This window comes from Phalacrocorax aristotelis, chromosome 5, assembly GCF_949628215.1.
Source record: "Phalacrocorax aristotelis chromosome 5, bGulAri2.1, whole genome shotgun sequence".
Lineage (NCBI taxonomy): Eukaryota > Metazoa > Chordata > Aves > Suliformes > Phalacrocoracidae > Phalacrocorax > Phalacrocorax aristotelis.
The window spans coordinates 836,533-859,550 of record NC_134280.1 but is presented as its reverse complement, the minus strand read 5'-3'; the positions used below and the strand labels follow the sequence as shown (position 1 = coordinate 859,550).

At 57.0% G+C, this 23,018-nt stretch overlaps 1 protein-coding gene across 2 annotated transcripts; it reads left to right on the top strand.

The window, feature by feature from the left end:
* The first annotated feature begins 2,507 nt into the window (after positions 1-2,507).
* GALNT5 (polypeptide N-acetylgalactosaminyltransferase 5) lies at positions 2,508-22,061 on the top strand. Of its 2 annotated transcripts, none has more exons than XM_075092706.1 (10): positions 2,508-3,796; positions 8,548-8,714; positions 10,830-10,949; positions 11,416-11,551; positions 11,932-12,051; positions 12,542-12,659; positions 12,861-13,184; positions 16,474-16,554; positions 17,329-17,490; positions 19,290-22,061. In XM_075092706.1, exons 1-10 carry the CDS (start codon positions 2,580-2,582, stop codon positions 19,428-19,430), a joined length of 2,586 nt encoding a protein of 861 aa, XP_074948807.1. In that variant the 5' UTR covers positions 2,508-2,579; the 3' UTR covers positions 19,431-22,061. The 2 variants fall into 2 exon arrangements, with proteins under 2 accessions (XP_074948807.1, XP_074948806.1); XM_075092705.1 differs by having other exon boundaries at positions 12,861-13,196.
* The last annotated feature ends 957 nt before the right edge of the window (positions 22,062-23,018 follow it).

Here is a 23,018-nt window from a genome sequence, read left to right as displayed (position 1 = left end):
CTTGTGTCAAGGAATCTGTTCAACTATCTGGAACATTTATACTTGCCAAGGAGGAGAGCCAAAGCACGGTTAGGAGAGGGAATGCCTGACCGTACCAAACCAGCAGCAACGTTCTCACAGCTCATAGGCATGGAGCCGAAGCTTGGAGGCACGTCTTGGGTCTCTCTCCCCACCCTGCGCAGGGCCGGACCTTGCCGCTGATGTGCCCCGCTATTAGGAAAAAGGCTCTGCAGAGGCACGTGCTCCCCCGCAGCTCCTGGGGACCGAGGTCCGGGGGGGCTCGGGGCTCGCCGGCACACACCGCCAGGTCCCCCCGCACAGCTGCACCCCAGGGCTGGCTCCCGGGGGGTGGCACAGCCCGAGCGCCTGGAGCGCAGCCCTCGGACGTGGTGCCCAAGCCCCAGCTGCGGGGAGGCCGGCCACGCCGGGACATCATGCTGAGGCGGCATCCTGGGCGCTCCCGCTGCTGGGCGAGACAGTAAGGAACGGCAAGGGGAGAAACCCAAATAAAAACGAAAAAACAGTGCCAGCGCGGTGCATGAACTCAGCCTGTGGTTTATCTTAAACTTGTATTTCTAAACCAAATGTATAATTTCATTTAAGTTTGATCTTGACTCCAAGCTTCCTTATTCTCAAACAGCTACTCATTTTTTTCCCCTTTTAACCATCCTTTTGCAATTTCATCCTTCACTCCCTCTTACTAAAAGTCCTTAAGCATGTACCATCCACACACGGAAATCCTGCTGGACTCAGAGCTGCCTGCCACGTCTGAGAGGAGTTTGCTTTACAAAGAAAAGCCTTGGAAAAAACAACAGGATTGCCTTTTTTTTTTTTAAATACATGTTTTCAATCTCACAGTATAACCATAGGCTGGACTTTGAAATTACTTTTTTTTTTAAGTATGAATATGAATGTAATCTTTTCCCCTCACTTCTTTTCCTTTCAATACTCACAAGCACTGCAGTGGGTTGGAGCCCTTTATTTTAAAAAATCTCCTGCTTTGTGATTTGGGATACTGTGCATTGCTTTTAAATTTATTAATACCAGAGTTTGAGAGAGAGCTGCAAAATAGTGACTGGCTCAGGCTTTTTCCCTCTTTCACTTCAGGGCCCCTATCCCAAGTTTCTGCAGCTGATGCCCACACATCACGACTGATCTTACAGCTCTTTAACCTGGCCGTGCCTGCCGGTGCAAGAGATGCCACGCCGCCTGTGCGACGCTGTCCCCGCTCGTGGGCTGCGCACCGTTCATTAACGGAGGGAAGCTGCTTGATGGGGACCTTGGCACAGGGAATAGAGTGTCCCAGACAGGGCCAGTGCGCGGAGGTGACGGGGTCTCTGCTGCAAGGCTCCTCACAGCGGTGGGGTGGCAGAGACTCTCCAAGCCATGGTTTTGCTCAGTTGGTGCAATCCAGCCATGGGGGTCCTGTGCGACTGCCCCAGCATGCGGAGCTCACCGTGGCTGGCACACCTTCACCCAGCACACAGCATCTCCTAAATATCCTAACCCTGCACAGGCCGCCCCATGCGACCATATCTGCAGGAACAGTTTCTATGGATGATTCACCAGGTTTTACCCTCCACAACGTACCACCCCAACACCAGGGGACACCGCAGGGTGCTGCGGGGCACTGCACCCAGGCGTTAACCCACAACCATAGTCATACAGACCTGAGCCGGCACAGTGGGGCTGCCCTGGGGCTGTTTCCAGGGCTCCCTGCAGAACCCACCTGAGCCCTCCCCAGGCTGGAGCAGCCATTGCCTGGTCCCTGCCGGCAGCCCCAGCCCTCGCCTGCATTCACGGCCAGCACGGCCCGCACACCCAGCACAGCCAGCATGGCCAGCACACCCAGCACAGCCTGCATGGCCAGCACAGCCTGCATGGCCAGCACAGCCCACATGGCCAGCACGGCTCACATGGCCAGCACGGCCACCACATTCAGCATGGCCAGCATGGCCACAGCCCGCCACGTCTCAGCCCGCGATGCGTGGCAGGAGCAGGATCAGAGGGGTGGTTCCCGGCTCTTTCTTCACCCCAGCCGTGGCTCAGCCCGGCGGGAGCAGCACCGTTGGCCGCCCGCTTGCTTGTCCACGCGTGCCGGCTCCTGTGCCCCGTCATCGAAGCTGGGACGTGGAAACCAGCAGAGGCTGAACGTGCGGCGCTCTGCGACCGCTGCCACGCAAAGCACCCCGCGCTGCTCTAATGCTGCGCGATGCCCCTGGGACCAAAGCCCCCCGTGCCCCCGCATGCCGCCCCGCCCCGCCGAAACCAGACCCTTCGAGCCCCGTTCACCCCGGAGAGCCCCTTGGAGCGCTCGCCCGCGGGCTGGCCGGGCGAGGGGCCGCGGGCGGGGGCGGCGACGGGGAGGGTCACGGCCCCGCCGGGTGCGAGCGGCGGGGGCCCGCCGGGCCGGGCCGGGCCGGGCCGGGCCGGGCCGGGCCGGGCGGGCCGGATTCCTCCGGCGTTGGGTTACAGCGCGACGCTGGGTGGGGCGGGAGCGGCCCGGCCCCGGCCCGCCTCCCCGCTGCCTGCGGGCCCGGCCGTGCGGCGGCCCGGCTGCTCCCGGTCGGCCTCCGGGGATGAGCGGGCTGCGGCGGCTCTTCCGCGGCAGCGGGCGAGCGCTGGCGTTCGTCTTCGCCGCCTCCGTCGTCTGGCTGCTCCTCGACATGGCCGCGCTCCGCCTCTCCCTCGGCGAGGCCGGCGGGCGGCTGCTGAAGGAGGCGGCGGGGCGCGGGCAGGGGGAGCGGGCGCGGCCGTGGCGCGGCCCCGAGGGCCCGGCGGGCAGCCCCCGGCCCGACCCTGCCGCGCTCCGCCGCGGCCGCCGCAGGGGCGGCGGGACCCCGGCCGCCCGGGCAGTCCGCCGGGAGCCCCCCCCGCCGCCGCCGCCGCCGCCGCCGAGCCCCCCGCCGGGCGCCGCCGGGGGCCGGGGGCCGCGGGGAGGGCAGGCCGGGGGGCGCCCCGCCGCCCCCCCGGGGGCTCGGCTGGCCCCGCCGGGGCCGGCTCTCACCTTGCGGGGCGGCGCGGGGACTGTCGCGGCGCCGGCAGCGAGCAAAGCCCCGGCGAGGTTTGTAACACACCCCCCCGGGAACGGAGCGGGGCGGCGGGAGGCAGCGCCGTCCCGGGCGGGCGCCCCCCGGGCTCCCAGCAGGGCCCCCCCGTCGGCGCCCGGGCAGCGAGCTGGGCTTGGGGCGGCGGCGGCAGAGGGACCCGCGGAGCCCCCCGACGGGGGTCGGCAGCGACCCGCCGGCACGCCGGGGCAAGGCGGCCTGCTGCCCCGGGCAGCCTCCCCGGGGGAGGCCAGGGCGGGAAAGAAGGAGACATCCTCGGAAACCCACTTCATCCTAATCAGCAAAGAGGGTGTAGAACCCGGCAGCCCGGCAGTCCCGCGCCCCGGATCCGACTCCGCGGGGAAGCTCACCAAGAGCCAAGAGAAGCACAGAGAGCGGCAGCTCGCTAACGAAGAAGGCGAGGGTGCCATCACCGGGGCCGCGGTGCCGGGTGGCCGGAGCCGGACGCTGGGTGCGACACAAGGAGCGGCTCCCAGTGCACCCATCGCTGGCGAGGACGGGCGGGCGGCAGCAGGCGGGAGCAGCCCGGGAACGCACAGGGTCTTGGCAATGGATGCGACGCTTGCCCCGAGAGACCCCCAAGCTCCCGGACAGTTTGGGCACCCTGTTGCAGTCCCTGATGATAAAAAAGAAGAAGCAAAAATTAGATGGAAAGAAGGAAACTTTAATGTCTACCTCAGCGACCTGATCCCCATAGACCGAGCCATAGCGGACACCAGGCCTGCCGGGTAAGATCTGCTTCCCCTGCACAAATACCTGTGCCGCGACCCCGGGAACGTGTTCGGTGGCTCCTGGGGAGGGCTGCTGGGCACACCGAGGCCTCCCCGTCGGGCATGCTAGCCATGAGATGGCTTTTGCCTTTTGGGGTAAAAGCAGCTTGTTATTAAATGTAAACTGGGTAAAATTTGCCGATCATCTTAACCCACTAAGCTCCGCTGTCCAAAGCGGCTGGGGCACAGGAGGCAGGCAATGGGGCTCAGTTTACCTGGTTTGGTTTGTCAGGTGCAGCACTGAGCACTGTTTGGTTTTGATATTTGTGCTTTTGGTTCCTGGACCGCTCCTGCACCCCGACAGCAGAAGCCCTCCCTGCCCTGGAGGTGCTCTCACACCTGCAAGCTGCCGCTGCCCTTCCCTCGAGGCAGAGGCACCCCAACAGCCCCCCCTGCTTGAAGGGGGCTCCAAAAGCCTCCACAGGAGGCAAAGCCACGCAGCTGACGTGGCTGAACAGCACATGCCAGGCTGCAGTCAAGGCGGTCCGGGGGATGCCCTCGGGGCGCTTCTTTCTGGGGAGCGATGGCACTGCTGCCCTCGTGCCGCAGAGCACTGCGGTCGGTCCCCGCTCTGCAGAGGCGGCTTGGGGGACTCGCATCCACGGGCACGCGTGGGGAGGGGTGCAGGGGTGTGCTCTGGAAAACTGTGGTTTGGTTACAGCTGTCCCCACGAAACGTGCAGCTGATTCTGCAAATCTCAGTATTGCGCTTCAGAAGAGACTCTCCCCCACCCCCGCAATCCCCGTAGAAAATTGAGGTGTAAGGTGTGGGCAGCCCCTTGCTGAAGGAAAGGGTGAGGGGCTGGAGGGGCTCGCTCTCCTGAGCTGCTGTGCCTGGACAGCCTCCAGGAGGGCCCAGGGAAGGTGCCAGTTCAGGTGAATGGCAGGTTCATCTTATACTCGTCTTTTCCTGCTGCAAATGTCCCTCAGCCCCTTGGCAGGTGAGAGACCTGCCTCGTGCAGCGACCCTCCCGTGTCCCCCTTCCCATGCTCGCAGACCACAGGTACGGTGGGACGGGAGTTGTGCTGTGAGTTGCCTCATGTCCCAGAGGACATCGCGCAGACGTTCCCGCCGCGCTGCCGGTGCTCGCCTGTGAGCCGAGGTGAGGTCCTGCACGGGACAGAACAGGGCAGGGAAGGGGGGAGACAACGAGGACTGCTTTCCGGCAGGCGGAAGATGCCAGCTACAGAAGCCACCTGTGCACAGAAGAAGAGGCGTGGCCGCTCAAAGCCAGTGTTTCGGTCTTTGAGAGCAAAGCCCTGGGGCTGCGGGGCAGAAACCCGCCTCCCGGGAGCGCCCGTAAGCACAGCCCACCTGCCTCCGGTGAATCACGTACCTGCGTTGCTGTCTGGGCGTCACGGGGAACACCATGGCTGAGCAGGGGCGCGTCCGTGACGGCGCTGCCTGGGCACACGTTGGCATGGCAGAAATGAAGTCATACGGGTGAGCTCACGGCAGCGGCTGCTGGCAGCTTTCTGTGGCCAAACAGCACGTTACTTTTCTGCTGGATCCTTCTGGTCTCTCCCAGCTTAGACGAACTGTGGTTCGTCTCTTGATCCTTGCTGGAGTCCTGGACTAGACCACTGAAATTGGGCCAGCAGTAAACTTTTTCTGTTGCAGCCTTCAGTCTGTCTGTCTGGATGCAATGCTTGCTGCTGTCTGAGCTTTACTTACCGTGCTGGTGCTTGCCGAGCACCGTGTCGCTGCAGGAATGCATGTAGGAAGAACTCCACCAAGGAGCAGTGAGATGAGCCAGCCACACGCTGAAGGCTGGGGGTGGCCAGGAGGCTTGCGGGGAGCGCTCCTTGCAAAGCCCGGGTCAGGAGCCCTGGGCCCCGTTTCAGCCCAACACTGCAGCACTGGCGGCAAAGGTCCCGGCGTGCCTCTGGCTTCTGCCCAGGCTGCCGTCGTAGCCTCTCTGGGACAACCAGATTTCCTGGCCTCACAAAAAAAGACTCATGGTACATGGCATGGTATGGTCTGGGTGAGTTAGCACCCTTGCCGGCAGGCGTGGGGAGGGGACGTGGCTGCACCAGCCAGCTGGGAGAGGGCAGGGCTGGGCACTCCTGCGGCTCAGGCTGTTGCCAGACTCAGGGCAGCAGGTCTAAGGTGACTTTTTCCCAAAGCAACTTTAGCAAGAGCCTACATTTTTCTGACTTTCAGTGTGATGTCAGCAGAACGTAAAGGCTGTGGGCTATTTTTGTTTAAAAGCCTGATTGGGGTGGAATTTCAGAAGGATTTAACTTCTACTTAACACTAGTTTTATATATTATTATATACATACATATATAAAAAAATATATTACGTGCATATATGTGTATAGTTAGCTGTCATGGTTTAACCCCAGCAGCAACTCAGCCCCAGGGGTGGGATGAGGAGCAGAAAAGGCCTTGGCTCTGTGCAAGCCCTGCTCAGCAGAAACGAAACCATCCCTGGGTTATCAACCCTGTTTCCAGCACAGATCCAAACCACAGCCCCATAGTAGCTACTGTGAAGAAGGTTAACTCTACCCCAGCCAAAACCCGCACATTAGCACAGAAACGGAGCCCAGGCTCACGCAGGACATTGTGAAATGTCTTTAGCTGGAGGTGAACAATAACAAACCCATTGCTCTCTGCCTAGAAACCCTGCATTTTTAGCTAAGAAAGGAGAAAAAGGTGTTCCTCAGTTTGAGGTTTCCCCTCGCCCTCGCACGGATGCTTTCCAGCTGCCCAGAGTACGCGCAGGCTCTGGCCGAGAGCCCATTTGCTGCCTATGAAGGGGCTAAAGAGAGAAGCCCTCGTAGCAGGTGCTGCCTGGCTGCACGCAGCCTTCATGGCTGGGGTCTCAGCTGCATTTTTCTGCTGCTCTCACATCCCTCTCTCCATGCAATGAAAGCTGTTGTGCTCAGCAGATCTCTCCCGCTTTATCCCTGGCCTCTGTCCCTCCTCCACGAGCTGCCTCCTTGGGTTTACTGCAGGAGCAACTACAAATTCATCTTTTTTCTCCTAGTTTTGCTGTCCCTTGTTCTGTCTCCTCCTCACAAGTGACCTCCCTGGCAGTTCAGCCCCTGCCTTCTCTCCATCGACCCTGGGAGTCCTGCCGGCATGCCCAAACCCCGCGCTGCAGAGGGGTCCCATCTCCACGGGCCAAGACCGCTGCAGTTTCCAGCCAAGCCGTATCGAATAGCTCATCCCCTCCTGGCTGAGCCAGCCCTGGCACTGCCCGAGGTGAACCAGGCTACAGAAGAAAAAGGAAAGACACGTCCCAAGGAATGTCACAGAGGGTAATTCTGGAGTTATTTTCACTTACCCAGAGCACTTCTGATTAGCTGCGAAGCCCTGAAATACCTCTGAATTTTCTTCTCTGAGCTGAGCAGTGCCCTGGCATCAGCATTTGAGCTGAATCCAAAGGCCCGTTCATCGAGGCAGAAGAACAAGAAGTCAGTTTTCTGTACGCTCCCACATACGTGTCCCTGTTTTCTGTCCATTGCCGTCAGCAGAGAGAACGGTGTTTTCATCACCAAGAAATCCATTCTCTGCACCCGCAGATAGGCTGGTGCCTGACCTGCCTGCAGGAGGTCTGCTCTGGAAGGAAGAGAGGAAAACCTCCCATCAGACTTCAGCTTATTGACAAGAGAGAGGAAGCACGTCCCAGCAATTTGTGGGTTTTCTGGGGCAAACCCGCCAGTCTGGGGGAGAGGAGACAGGCGCTCTGCAGGCCTGGAGATCCACTTGGAGATAGGAGAGCTGAGGGAGCCCCGCTCCCCAAGGCACGCAGCAGAGCGGTGCTTGAATTGCAAATGGAAGATGAGAAAAGCTGCTCCTCAACCTTTTGTTCAGATGCTGAAGACACGGGCCTGACACAGCCGCTGCATTTTTGGCTGTCACAGAATACAATGACAAACTCATAGACACGGGAAAAATTTTATCGCCCCCTCGGATCCACCGATGCGTATCGCTGGCTGTTGGCGAGGAAGCAGGCGCCGCTCAGAGCCCCTTCACGTGGGCTCGGGGCACAGCTGGCCAGGCTGGGGCATCCCGGGGGAGACGTGGGCCCTCAGGGTGTGAGATACGGGGTGCTCAGGGAGCCGACCTGCTGGTGCCATCGTATGTGAAATTTGGATGCTTAAATGTTTTCCCATCCTCCACGGTCCCCTGAGCTAGGTGCAGAAGTTGGTCTGGGAGACTTCCTCACTGTCTGTGTGTTTGACAAGTTGCTGTGCCGAGTAACCCTTCATGGAAATGGCCGTTTCCCTGCATTTTGAACATAATACCGGTTCCTGTTTTTCCAGAGAGGGTCTCTCATGCAGCCCAGATCCCAAGCCCTGTGAGCGTTGCGGGAGTGCACCCAGCACACGGGGATCCTTTCCCCCAGGAGTCCCCGAGGCCACTGGTGCAGAGCTGGGATTGGCCTCTCTCTGTTTGCTGATGGAAAGGAGATGATATCACCCGGGCGTAGGGAGGGAAAAAAAGGGTTGTTGTTAGAAGGGAGCGAGTGTGTCCTGTCCCATGGGGCTACCCACGAGAGGGGTCCCGCGGCTGAGCGGGGAGTTCCCCCCGCTCACCCCTCTGCTCCCTTTCCTGACGAAATCCCATCACAGGGGTTTGGCTCTGTATTTCCCTTTTGGCAATTCTCCTCTCCCTGCACGTTTTCCAAAAAAACCCTAAGCTTGGAGATTTTCAGGAGCGCGACAGGCCATCGCCTGTGAGCCTGTGTTGGTGTTGCAGGTGCTCCGAGCAGCAGGTTCACGATGACCTCCCGACCACCACCATCATCATGTGTTTCGTGGATGAAGTCTGGTCCACCCTCCTCCGCTCCGTTCACAGCGTCCTCAGCAGATCTCCTCCGCACCTGATTGAAGAAGTCATTTTGGTTGACGACTTCAGCACTAAAGGTAGGCGAAGCTTCTTCTACCTTTATGAAAGTAATATAACTTGAGGCCAAAATATGATTTGTTCTTTGTAATTCAATTCTGAATAGTAGAAAGAAATCGCATTTTCTCCTTTTGATGTATGGGCGTGCGTCCCCCTGCGCTGTTACCTTTCCAGATGAGGGGGATCAGAGGCCAGATGGGCATCGGGGTCGGCTGTGGCGCATCGAGCTGCAGCTCTTGCCCAGCACCCTGCCAGATGTTATCGTCCACGTCTCTCCCATCCCAGTTCACTTGCTCAAACAGCTGCTACATCTACAGCTGTGCGTCACTAAGTGAACGCTCCTGTGCTGCTTTGCACATGTGCCGGAGGCTGGAGGAGGCGCTGCGGTCCAGGAGCACCAGGGAGCTCTGTCCCACCCAACCCACGCATCTTCAGGGTGTCCTGGCTCAAGGGCTTGTGCGTTCATAAAATACACACTGTCACCCTTCTCTGTGCAGTTTCCAGGTGCGTGCGCCCGTACTTTCAGTGCTGGTGGCAGGGGAGGAGCGGCGCACGCTTCCCAGGTTGCTCAGAGAACGGGGTAGTTGCAGCAAGAGCAGTGGTGAGCCAGGCGGCTGCACGTGCACAGCGGCTTTGTGTGCATGCTCACGGGCATTTCAGATGATACTGAACCTCTGCTTTGTAATGCTTTGGCTCTCTGCTGACTTCAGCCCTTAAAAATTTAGGAATGATGTAATTTTCCAACTGCTGGTTCTTCAGGGAAAGTGCTGTCTCAGGCAAACTCTAGAGCTCATGCCATGCATACAAAGAACCTACAATGCAGCAAGACAATAGGTGAAAAAAAGAGGAAAAAGACTCAGTTTGCTAATTTTTAAAATAATCATTAAAACATGTTCATACCATTTCCCCTCAAAAGCATCTCTTTGAGTTTCCTCTTCACTTTCTCCCAGTGACTTCCCTTTGTACCTGCTCGTTAGCCAGTGAACATCTGAAATGGGCCTTTGCATTTCAGGCACCTTTGAAGCCTTTCAAAGATTTTAAGTGGCTTTTGAAATGCAAACAGTTGTATTGTCCTGAAAAAAAGCAAAGAGCACCAATGAAGCCGGTTGGTGAGGGAGGTCGGGGGTCCTCCCCGCAGACCAACGATGTAGGTGGGTGGCTGGCTCCCTCCGAGCAGCAGCAGCTGCAGCAGAGGCCACCGGGCTCCTCTGCCGGGGGGAAACGGCCCGCAAACAGCACTGCCCACCGCTCGAGTCCCCCAAACCACCTTTCTCGCACTCTCTTATTCCTGGGAGTTTACCACCAGCTGCCTCCACAGCCACGGGAAACCATGACAAAAGCAACCTGGGAAGTAGAGATGTGCCACAGCAAACCCTCGTGCAGTTTAAACCCAGGCTGAGTCTTTAAATGTGGCGCTTAATATCAAGGAATTCGTAGAACACAAACAATATTTTTTTTAGGCGAAGGAAAAAAAATTTACAGCCAGATTTTAATTGCAATTATAGTGCAATGAAGAAAAAAACCCTCATTTTGGAGTCTGTGAGCAACTGTTCGATACCTGGTTTGGATCATGAAGTACCCAAGTGAGGCCACTGGGATTTTTCTTGTGGCCCGTCACCAAAAGCCCTGCACTTGCTGCTCTCCACTTCCCACACCTCCTGTGTGCATCGAGTCACCGCGCTCACCCGGCACCGGGTACGCGTCCGCCTCTGCTGCATCCGCTGGGTTTGTGCCGAGGCAGAGCAGCCGCCCGCTGTGCAGGGAGCCGGAGGCGATGCCACCACCCGCAGCCCTGCCCTTTGGAGGGGCAAGGGCAGCCCGTGGCGAGCCCCCAGGACCAAGCGGCACACCCGTCACAGACTACCAGAAGACACATCTCCAACAGAGATTTTTAAACTCGTCAACTCCAGCCTAAACCTGCTGGCACTGATGCGGCAGGGAGTTTCAGTGGAGAGCAGGCTCGGACCGCAATGCCGTGCACCAGAAGCCCTGCAGCTGTGCCCAGATGTTCACACCCCAGACCCGAGGACCCTGGTGTGTCTGGAGATGCTTTTGGGGAAAATCTGCCTTTTCACCCTGGAAGTGGATGTGAAATGGGTAAGTCAACCTCACCCTCTCCTTCTCCTCCTCTGCAGAGTACCTCAAAGAGAAGCTGGACAAATACATGTCACGGTTCCCGAAAGTGAAGATCCTCCGTCTCAAGGAGAGGCACGGTCTAATACGGGCCAGACTGGCAGGAGCGGAGATCGCCAAAGGTAAGACGAAAGCCATTTTGCAGCCCTTTCGGGACCACCCGGAGGTGCCGATAAGCCATCTCCAGCACTGAGCTTTAGTCCCTCCTAAGGAGCTAAGGGCACCTTTTCCATGTGCAAAGCACGAGGCCTGACGAGGGCCGAGCAGCGGCTCGTCCGGCACCTCAGCACGGCCCGAGCGAGCGGCAGCGGGGATGTCCAGCCGCGCCGCCCCGGCTCCACGGCCAGCTCAGGCTGGGCTGCGTCAGCACTGAAACGGCCGTTTCTGCTGGGAGCCGCCCCACTTTGCTCTGCAGGTCGCGGTGGCCAAGCGGTGAAAACATCCTCTGTGCTATGGCTGGGTGGGTTTTGGGAGCCGTGGAGGGTCGTGGCACTGCCAGCAGCACCCTGAGCCCGGGGGACGCCCGGGGGGGCCGGCAGGAAGGGGACAGGACGCCTGAGCCTGATGCTGCCCTGGCCTCTGCCGCAGGCACCGTCCTGACGTTCCTGGACTCGCATGTGGAGTGCAATGTGGGGTGGCTGGAGCCGCTGCTGGAGAGGGTCCGCCTGAGCCGGGCCAAGGTCGCCTGCCCCGTCATCGAGGTCATCAGTGACAAGGACATGAGGTAAGGCAGCGCTCGCACCCCTGGGAAACCTAAAATCCACGCCAGCAGCTTGAGCAAAACCTCTTACTGGGACCACCAACATATTAATTACAGGAAGACGTAGGTCCAGACCTCCTAACTGGCCCTCAGCAGCATTTCACAGGGGATACGTACTATTGCCATACACCAGAAATTAACGTTAGCAGTGGATGTGGCCCCTATGTTTATCGCACACACCTTTTCCCTTTTTCATGACTTTCAGTATATGAAGAGGATTCCTGATGAAATTTGTTAAAATCTGCTTTTAATTATGTACAGATATTCATCTTCACTCATTAAGGGTGACATTTCAATCAGGAATGTGACTCAGAATTAGTCATCCCGATCTTTTCTCCGTTTAGTTACATGACCGTGGACAACTTTCAGCGTGGGATTTTTACTTGGCCAATGAATTTTGGATGGAAGCAGATTCCACAAGAGGTGATCGAGAAAAATAAAATCAAGGAAACTGATATAATAAGGTAAAAACAGGAAAATGTGAGAGCTTTGTGAACCAACCTGTTCCTTTGTTAATCATTTAGCAACAAAGGCTCCTTTGAGGCCAAATGTTCCTTTGCTTGTAAGGACAACAGAGGTGATGGTGCACGGTGGGCAGCCACATCGCTGGGCATGGGCAAAGCCCAGTGAGCCTTTCTCACGTCTTGCGGCACCGCTGGCGTTTCACCGGTGCTGCCAGGGCCAGGGGAATGTACTGTTGCATTTTTCCCTTCCATGCCCCACTACGGCTTTCAGACTGGGTAAAGCCGCCTAAATAGCATCTATGTGAACATTGCATCTGTCAGCCCGCAGCGAAGTGACGACCTGGGTGCTCCTTGCTGTAAGCGCAGGCTCAGGCACCATCCCTGAGTGTTTAGGAGCCCGCAGCTTCCAATGATTCCCTCATCAAAGCAAGGGGGGAAGGGACGGGCGCTTCCCAACCAGCTGACCCACGTGTGGCTTCTCTGTTCCCAGATGCCCGGTCATGGCAGGTGGCCTGTTTTCCATCGATAAGAAGTATTTTTTTGAGCTGGGAATGTACGACCCAGGACTGGATGTTTGGGGAGGTGAAAACATGGAGATTTCATTCAAGGTATGTCTCTCTGACTGGCCTGTACCCCCACCAGCCCGGCTCGGGTGCCTGGGGCTCAGCCAGGGTCTCCCTGGAGCAGCCCTGTGCAGGAGACCCCATCCCTCCTGGCAGTTTACTTGCTTCTCTGCTTCTGTCTGGCTTGCACAGAGCCAGCACCCGATATTTGCCCATGTTTCTATCAAAGCAACCTCTGTTTCTCAGGTCTGGATGTGCGGGGGAGAGATTGAGATTGTTCCGTGCTCCAGAGTTGGACACATTTTCAGGAACGACAATCCTTATTCCTTCCCGAAAGATCGGGTGACAACAGTGGAGAGGAACTTGGCCCGCGTTGCAGAGGTCTGGCTGGACGAGTACAAGGAGTTATTCTACGGCCACGCTTACCACTTAGTCTTGAAAAACCTGGATGTCGGCGACCTGACTCAACAAATCCAACTGCGAAAGAGGCTTCAGTGCAAAAGCTTCAGGTGGTACCTGGAGAACATCTACCCGGACCTGGAAGCTCCTCTGGTTAAAGCCAGCGGGCTGGTGCGTACCCAGGTTACTTGCTATCCTTCATTTAAACATGTTTCCAGTGGCTGGCTAGGGACTTGGTGGCATCCCAGTACACTTGTCGCTGAATTGCCTCCCTGGCATTTGGTAGCATTTTTGAATATTTAATATGCCACAGTGGTCTGGATTCCCCAGTATTTTTATAAAGAAATAGGTCACGATTCCAAGGGACAGTTTCCCGTTAAAGCGCCAGTTCGGTGGTTACACGCCAGATGAGCTGCCCGTGGCAGTGACGCTCGGGGGACGTGCCTCCAGGGCGGCGGGTCCAGCATCCTCCCTACCTGCACAGCTTTTTGGCCACGGCAGGAGAAAAAAGTTGCGTTTTGGGGCGGATTAGCAGTGCCTGGGCAGCGCAGGCAGGGGAGGGCAGGAGGCCGCGGGCAGGGTTTGTACTGGTGCTCTGCTGCCAGCAGAGCGCAGCAGCAATCTGCTTTTGCTCCGTGCAGGCAGGTTTTTGCTCTCTGCAGGCGGGCAGGGCAGCAGCCTGGAACAGCCCCCGCGTTTTTGCAGTGCAGGTGACGCCTGCGCCTCGGGGTGGGGGTTAGTGGACAGAAAACACCTTGAAGTGTTGGACTGGAGTCCAAGGACTCCATGGAAGGAGTCCGGTCCAGGGACTTGGGTTAAGTCCTCCGTCCTGCCTCCCCAAGCCCCTTTGCTGGCTGGGTGGTTGAGGGGCGTCACCGGGTCAGGCTGCGTTTCTCCTCCACCATCCCTCCGGCTCCACGCCAGGGAGCTCGTGGTGCTCTCTGGCACTGGGCCCTACTTGTGCAGCTGCTCCACGCGTGTTCAGTGTCTCTTAAGCAATTTTAAAAGGTGAATTAAACAAGAATAAAAGGTGGGTTCTGAATTTGGCCCAGCCCTGAGCCTCGGCAGAATATCAGCTGCTGCTCTGAACGTTCAGAAACCTCAGATATTCTGCCAAAAGAAAAAAACCACAACAGTGCTTGTGATCTAGTTATAATTGCAATAACAAAAGTAAAATATCTGGTTTGTCCGAAAAACTACAGCGATGCCAGGAATGAAACCTAGAGGGTTTGCTGCCTTCCCCACCCATCCCCGTCTCCCGGTGCCGCGGCAGGAGCGGCACCGGCCCAGAGGAGGTGGCCAGGAGCCGGTGACCACAGGGCTGGCACGGCCGGGGGAGCAAGAACAAGAACTGCCTGTCCCCTCCATCCCTGCCAAGGTGCACGGCCTCCAGTTACTGCACCGGCTCTTCTGGGAGCCAGGAAAAAACACAGCAACTCTTTGGCCGCATTTCAGGCTTGTCCGTGGGCCAAGGGCGTAACGTGAAGGTTCCCCGTCGCAGGGATCTGTAGGGATCAGGTCTGGCTCTCTGCCAGCCGCAGCCAGCGCGTTACTTTGATGATCGAGCCGTGAAGGTGTGGGAGGGTGGCTCTGCAGAGAGCACGGGGAGGGATGCCGTGCTTCCTCTGGGTGACCTCTCGGCACTTGCGGAAAGGCTGGAGGGAACTGCTGGGTCCAGGCACTTCGGTGGATCCGTTTGGATGTGCCCGCGGGTCTCGGCGTGGCAGCAGCGGCCACTCACAGCTCGGAGCCGCTGCAAGCACAGGGGCTGAGGGCTGTCTGCTGGGGCACCCGCTCTGAAGCCGTTGTGTGGCTGAAAGCCCGCGTCCCTGCGTTGCCTTCTAGAAAGCACCGTTTGGATTAGACTGAAGGCTTCAGTGGAACGTCGCCTTAAGTGGCATTTTTTAAAAAGAATTAGCCGTAATAATCTTGAGAACATCAGAAATGGAAATAGCTTGAGAAATATTTGCTTTTTCAGCTCTTTTGTTTCAATCAGAGGATTAAAACTTGATGTCATACTCAATGCAAATCAGTTAGACCATATAGAGAGACCTCTCTTTCAACTGAACCAAGACCTTGGCTTTTCAGAGGTGTCTGTGAAGATTTTCAAGATGTTGCCTTGCTTTGTCCTGACCCAGGCCACCTGAATTGCTCCTTTATCTTCATTCTCAAAATTTAATAGGGCAGAAAATCTGTTTTTCATCTAGCTCTGCAAATTCCAGCTGTCCTGAACGTTATCCAAAGTTACTTGAGAACTGTTTTCTGAATAGCTTATTTATTCACTGGGATTAATTCATAAGTTCTTCTGAAATTTTGAAAGAAAGAGAAGGAACGGCATCTGCAAGGAATCGGAGGTGTGAGCGGCCCCGACTGAAGCTCCACTGGGGTTGCCTGAGGAGCCGGTGCCCGCCGGCTGCAGCCAACCAAGAGCCCCTGCAGCACGGGGGGCTTCAGCCCGGGCACCGGCGGGGGCTGCCAGGGCTCAGTCCAGTGTTTCCAGCTTTCCCATACAACCTCCTGAGCATCCTCTGAACGCGCCACACCAACAGCGTTAGGAAGGCGCCTCTTGCAGAGCACACCGGCCAGCAGCGGGGTGCCCGCTCACCGGTGGGGGACGGCTGCAGGGAGGCAGCGCGAAGAGGAGCTGAGCCAAGGAGCAGAGCCCGACGCTGGCTCGCAGCGAGCTGGCGGCCGAATACGCACACACGGAGGAGCATCTGGTCTGCGCTGCGCAGGGTGCAGTGCTCGCTCATCCTCTCCTCCACCCCACCGGTGCGAGGAAACGGCAGTTCAGTTAAAAACAGCTTCATGACGACGTTCTCTCCAGGGTTCCCCGCTTTGGGGGACCAGTCTGCACTTCCCCGTTGATGGCAGGTACCAAGACAACCAGCCTGGATGGAAAACGGGAAGGGTTACCTCCGGGTGAGGCACTGAGCGCATCACATACGGTGATGGAGTTGTTCCCTGGGGCCGGCCGCGGGGTTCGTGGTGGGCTGCCAGAGCCCAGGGCCCCGTGCCCAGCTGGGAGGGGACCGGCCAGAGCCGGGATGGGACCACCACAGCTGCGTGCGGCGGCTGCTGGCCTTCACGGTGTAGCAATGGGGAGGGATTCCGCAGCGGTACTGTTGGGAGCTGCTGTACTAGGGATTTGCAGAACAGGAACGTTAGCTGTGTCCAGAAAAACCCCCAAAAGGAACGTGTCTCCTCCAGCCTTGAACGTTTCTGGAAAGGGCTAGATTCAGACTTCTCTGAGTAGAAAAACAGATGTAGTAGAACGAGAGCAAATGTAGTGTGCATGTATACACCCGTCCAAGGACTGCGACATGTCATCTCTGCTTCGCTCAGTTAAGGGGACGGTATTAATCAGTGTCCTATGAATCCAGCAGCTTAACTGCAGCATAACAGCCTCTCTTTCATGGAAACGTATGTCTAAATTTGCATTTTTGATGCTGTTTTATAGCTTGTTAACGTAGCCATGGCAAGATGCATCACTGTGGAAAACAAAACCCTAGCTTTTGAGCCATGCGATGTTAACAACAAGGTAAGGATATTCTGCATACTGAGGACATAATACCATTTTTAGTGCATGCCATAGAGCTCACGTACCTCCCCACGGTGACCTGCCCCTCCCCAGGAGCTAATGCCGTCCTTCCCACTGGGGGTCACAGCTGAACGATGCCTGGGAGCAGCGAGGGGCAGGAATGGCCTCTGTTTGCAAAGCCTGTAGCCAAGCAACAACCCCAGAACCAGCAAATTCAGCTGGAGTAGGAAAGTTTGATTGAGCCATGAGCCTGCACATGAAAACGGGGAGAAACATTTAAGTACAAGCCTGTGTTTTGTGCTGCGCTGCTGCAAAACATCCAGCTGCGCTCTGCCACTAGATGGGAAGCAGCTGCTGTGGACAGCCTCTCCCTGCCTTTACAGGCAGAATTTCTTAGGCATTTCCCCACTAATTGCTCAATACTGGCACAGGCCAGCGTGCAGATTGGGCCCTGTAGTGTACGGGGGTTTCCCTCTTTGCACCCCAGCGCCACGGCACAGCCAGGGGAGAGGTGGCAGGGCAGAGGAGTGCGCAGCCGTTGGGGCTGGGGTCTGGGCTGCTGCAGTGGGAATTGCTCCCAGAGCCTGCAACGGGGCTGTCCTGAGCTTTTTAGCTCTGCAAATCCACAGGAAAGGCCTTTCCATGGATCACAGCCTTCCTCCTCCCCCAGTCCTGGGTGAGGGTGGGAGGAAGGCGAGGAGAGCCTCTGCCAGCAGCCCGCCCCGCTGGGGAAAGGCAAGCGGGGTCACAGTTCTCACCAGCTTCTCCCCACAGAACCAGAAGTTCAACTACACCTGGCTGAGGCTGATCCAGCACGGAGGGCTGTGCATCGTGCCGGGCGGGGCGGCGGGAGCGCTGGACCTGCACCCTTGCGAGGGCAGGAGCCGCAGCCTGACGTGGCTGCACCGGTCGCTGGCCGCCTTCCAGCTGGAGCTGGTAAGTGAAGCGCTGGCGAGGGCAGCCCCCGGTCCGGGTTAGCGTGCCGCCATGCAAACTGACGAGCGGCTGCAGCCCGGTGCAGGGCGCGGGGTGGACCCCGACCCTCCGGTCCCGGCTTTGCCAAAGCCGTCTTTTCACCTGACGTCAAGTGTTGGTCCCCTGGTGCCACTGCCTTCCCTCGCGGGGGTAGCGAGGCGCGCCCTGCCATTAGGTTGCATCGGTCCAGGTGATGTGCAGCCCACGCCGCCTCCCGGGGGCTGGTGAGACGCTGGTCGTGCCGAGGCATTTGCTCCGGCAGCGCTTTGCTGCTGCCTGCATGGCAGGAACAAAACATCCCGGTTTTACATGGAAACTATCGATAGCGCTTACATGGAGATTACTTGATATTGATTGGCATTCAGCTCACAGTGTTTTTTTAACAGAAAGCGTTTATGAAAAGGAAAAGAATGGATACTTGTATTTATTACCTGCACTGCAAAAAACAAGAAAGTCCTGACTATCTCTGTCAGCCTGGTATAAGTATTGTTCAAAATGATACGAAATGGCACACTTTATGTTTAAGACCGACGTACTCTTAATCTAAGACAGAGAAAAATGTAGCTAAGTTGTGCACTCATCCTATCAACAAACTCCCATTCCTCTTTAGTCTGAAAAAATAAAACTTGCAAAGCCTGAATGCCGCGGTGCCGAGGCTCACAAAGGCCGGGGTATTTTGTGCAAAACACGTGAAAATTGTCACCCGCTTAGGTGCCCAGGCAGCATTGTCCCTGCGTGGGCAGTGTTTGTCACTGGTTCCAGCCTGAGCTGGCCTCGAGCCGTGAGCTGGGTGTGTTTGGTGGTCCCCGCAGGAACAGGGGCTGGGCACGGGCAGCCGCTCCCGGCCGGGGACGAGGTCTGGCCGCCGAAGGCACGGGCACCGGCACGCCCTCGGGGACAGGCGGCCTCAGGCAATATGGTTGCATCAGCCTTTACTGGTCCCAGCAATAGGAGGTCTGAAGAGCAGCTCAGCAGCTGGTGAAAGCTGACCAAAGGAACTACAATCCTTTACCTTCTTCCAGTGTCACCGTCATTGTGTCATATTAATGATGTGAAGTGCATTTACAATGTGCACAGAGATGCGGCTTTTGCCCAGACAACACTGCGTGTCATTTCAGGGGTATTTCATCTAGGCATTAACCAAATGCTCATCAGAAATGCTGCAACGCTAGGCGGTGGCACGGAAATGTCCCTTACCTTCCGCAGCTCTTGCAGCATCGCCTCGCCGGCCGCACAGGTTAAGTAGGTAAAGCCAAGTAGATGTGAAAAGCAAAAGGATGGAGAGCAGACTCTTCATTCCCTCATAATCCAATTCACTGCCCCAGCATTTGAACTTCAGTGCTGCGTTACCTAACATCCTTTTCAGCGCAGTAAATGTGCTTTGAGTTCCTCAGCCAAGAAACTTAAAAATACAAAAATCAGTCTCCTGCCGAACGTCCCCCTATATTGCAAATATCATCTGGAGTGTTTTCCTTTGCGCGGTAATTACCACTTGGTCAGCAAGAGAACTAATCTTTCCAGTGGCTGAAAAGCCACGAAGCACAGAAAGTATGGTCTGATCCTGGCTCAGCAACAGGGGCAGGCTTTGGATCCCTCCCACCCAAAAGTCCCTGTAAGTCAGCAGAGCTCTCACGTAATAGGGAAATGCAAAAAAAGGGCAAACCATAAAGAAACACGCTTTCTCAGTGGAAAAATAGAGCACCTTACAGCAGCTGCACCCTGCGTCCTGCTACCTAAAGCCCTCTCTCTCTCCCCTGCAGATGGACCACATCATCTCGGAGCACCTCCAGCAGCCGGCGTGCTTGGAAGTGGATCCCTCGAACAAAACCCTGAGGGTAAATGCCTGTGACTCCACAAATCCTTATCAAAAGTGGCAGTTCGGCAATTACTATGCAGAGTGAAGGGAGCACAGTTGAGCCAGAAATGCTGTGTTTTCACCTTGTGAATTCAGCACGGACATCTGTGCGACTTATGACAGCAATTACAAAACTGGAAGTTCATTTCCAAATGATAATTGAAATCCATAATTTAAACCAGCATACTGAGAGATCAGAATACCAAGAGCAGCACACCTACTTTGACAATGTCTGAAATAGATAGGTGTGTTTTTCCCTCACTGAGTGAGACTTTGGCAAAAACTCAAATAGTTTTCTGTATTATTAAATGGAAATATTTTTTTAAGTCCCCCATCCTACCGTAAGCAAATCTTTATCGCTTCCCCCTGGACAACAGCATTAGCTACAAAAATACTTCCAGGGCTCTATAGTCTGTAAACTGCAAATTGGGCTGCTTATTCTCCCACAGAAAATGGAAGTTTAGTGACCAACGCATTAAAAAAATCTATCTGACATGCCTGTGCTGGGTCTGGCCGCAGGATCCTGCCCTGTGGGACCCGTTGCCTCTGACAGATGAGTATCAGGGTTCCGTTAGAAATTGATTGCTTATCGAAAAAGCCTTCTTTTAATAATGGGAGGCAGATGTGGGTCAATAAGCCACCCAGCAGACGAGGTGAACCAGGGGCTGCGGAGGGAGCAACGAGCACGCCTTGCCCGCGCCCTGTGGACAGCGAGGACACGTGAGCCTTGCTTGGCTTGGAGGCAAGCAGCTGCCGGGGAGGCGAGCCAGGGGCTTGTCCCGCTTCTTGCCGTGGCGCGCGCCAGAGGCCAGCTGGGGAGCACCTCATCCCGGGGCAGCCAGACTGTCCCCACCCTGGGGCTGCCAGGACCCCAGCCATGTCCCCAAGCCCCCGTGGCTTTTTCAGGGCTCCCCCGGGACCGCTGCTGCTTTCCTCAGCCCCCGGCTGGGCAGGGCATTGGTGCCTGTGCCAGAGCCTGGTGATGCTCGGTGCAGCCCCGAGCAGGGTGGCCCTGCTCCTGACAGCACTTTCCCAAGGGAAGCTTCACCTGCTGGCAGTACAGGGCAGGCTTCTCCCCATCACAGCATCCCCCCACCGTGGGCGGAGGAGGGGCCGAGACCTCCAGCAGGACATCTCGCCACCCAAACCTTCTACCCGCCAGCACTCAGGATGGATGAAAACACCCGCTGAAGTCAGTGAGGGCTTTTTCTCCAAAAGGCTGCAGGACACAAGCGTGCCTGCGTACACGTGTTCCACGGGGACCGTTGCAGAGGGGATGCAGCACGACGAGGCCTCGCCTGGCACCAGCCACCGACACGGGATGGCCGGGCTCTGCACACCGAAAGTGCCTCTGAACTTACTGTCGTGGGCATGTTTTTGCCTTACTGTGAAATTTTATCTCCAAAAGCCAGATTTTGAAGGGGCAGACTGGATAGGAGTCTAAATTCAGCTGTGACGAGACGGTGCGATCCAAGACGCGTGACACCGGTGCGTCCCAGGCAGGATGTCTTCCCCCATTTCTGTCAGGGGGCTCCGGCTGCGGGAGGTGGCTGCCCGTACAGCTGCGGTGTTGCTGCGGGGAGGTGGTGCTTCTCCTGCCCCGCTGCCCAGCGCTGGGGTGAGGGGCTTCTCCAGCACAAGCCGGTGGGGGTACGCGGGGCCGAGCATCGCACTTGGTTCTCGCACCGCTGCTGGCTACAGCCGAGCCTCCGCCATCCCGCGTTCACAAAACGCCTCAAACCTCTCCTTGGATTTTTCAGAAGGCCCCGGCATAACCTCGCCTCTCACGTGGCGGATCAATGCCGACAGCGTCTGACGGGCTGAGTCTGCCAAAATATTGACTGGCCCAACAGATTTTCCCAGTTGGATCCTATTCCAACTGTCTTCTTGATTTTCTCCCCCTCCTTTAGTGCAGCTAGCCTGCAGTCACTACCAGAAAATTGACACAGATGTTGTTTGTGCAGTCATCTTTTATCAGGAGCATGAATTCCATCAAATTCTGTTTGCTGACATTCAGTCACTTGTCACTGAGTAGGCACCAAATGGTCGTATGTCACGGTCACATCGCATTGCCAGGCCTGTCACTTGCACGCTGCTTCCCCGTTTGTGTAAATGCTCCCTTCCACGTTGGTATCTTTTGCTTAAAGACTGGAGCCTTCAGGGCTGCTGGCAGCGAGCTGTGGCCCCGCTGCTGCACGATACTGAGACGCGGTCAGATTGTACCAGTCGGCCCCATCTGCCAGAAACGAGCGCGTTTTTCCCGGCGTGCTCGGCAGACGTGGCAAGAGGCGTCTCGCGCCTCCCCAGCGCTCCTCTCGCCATCTCCACTGATGGCGCCCGGCTCTGCCTCGCCCCTCAGCACGCGGCGAGGTTTCGGGGCTGTTGCAGGCTTTGTGAGCCTTCAGGGAGGGGAGGGAGGCACCACGGGTGGGAAGGAACGCTGTCGGGCTGGGGGCAGGAGCCGCCGCCGTCCCCGGTGTCGGTGAGGGGGAAGAGGTGCAGCTTTGCCAAACGAGAGCAAATGGCTCCTGGGGGACGGGGCACGGCATGCTGCGCTTCCATCAGTAAGTGCCCTGAATCGAAGCAGCCACAGTTGGAGCCCCATTTGGTTTGTTTTAAAAAAAAAAAAAAAGCTTTAAAAAAGGGAATAAATGATAGATGACGCTTCTTCCTCTGAGCCCTGCGTGTTAACTCTGTTTCTGACCAACTTGGACCCTTTCTAGGGGCTCTCCTGCCTGAGTTACTGCCAGGATGAATGGCAAAACATCATCCCGGGAAGAACTTTTAAACTACCAATTTGCTCTGATTTATGGCTGTGCCTTGGCTTCTCATTTAGCGCGCTATTGATGCAGGCAGCGGCAATAGCCAGCGCTGGCTGCTGTGCCCCGCAGCGGCTGCAGGTGCTGTGGCAGCTGTCAGGTTTCCGCCAAAGCAGTTTGACTCACGTTTAAGTTGAGCATTCAGTGCTGCTAGAAACAGCCCCCAAAGGTGAGCCAGTGCTATGTGGCACTGTCCGGAGAGGGTGGAAAAGCATCACAACCCTCCGAAAGAGTCCACCTCTTACTTACCCGCCACCAGCCCACATCTGGCACTGTGGAAATGGAGAGAAATTATGTTCAGGCTAAGGCCAGACCTGTAGTTACTGCGTCCCAGAGCTGCAAAACCTAATCAGCATCCCCACCAGCTTTTCTGCCCAAAACCGCCTCTGCTCCAAGGGGCAAATTTCAGGTCCTTGGGTGTCCTTCCCCCCCACGCACTGAGCAGGCAGCTCTCTGCCCAGCTCCTCCGCACACTCATGCACCCCACCGATCCCGGGTTTGGCCAGCCGCAGACCCCCTGTGTCCGACCGTGGCCCTGCAGCCCCGACGGTGCTGCCTGCGAGCTGCCCCAGCGCAAGGGAGCGCAAGCCGCCGTTCCTGCCTGCTTATTGCCTGCACACCCCTTGATTGCCAGAGCGCGCCCACCCTGAGGGCGGGCAGGAGGCGGTGTGTTTGTGGGAAAGGCCCCTAGAGCATCCCAGGGCTTTTCATTTTCTTTCTCCAGCTACCAAGGAAAGCAAGAGAAGGAGTTGCAGTTCTCAGGTGATCAAACACCACTTTCGAAGGAAGGTAAGAAAACTAGTCCTAGTTTCTTG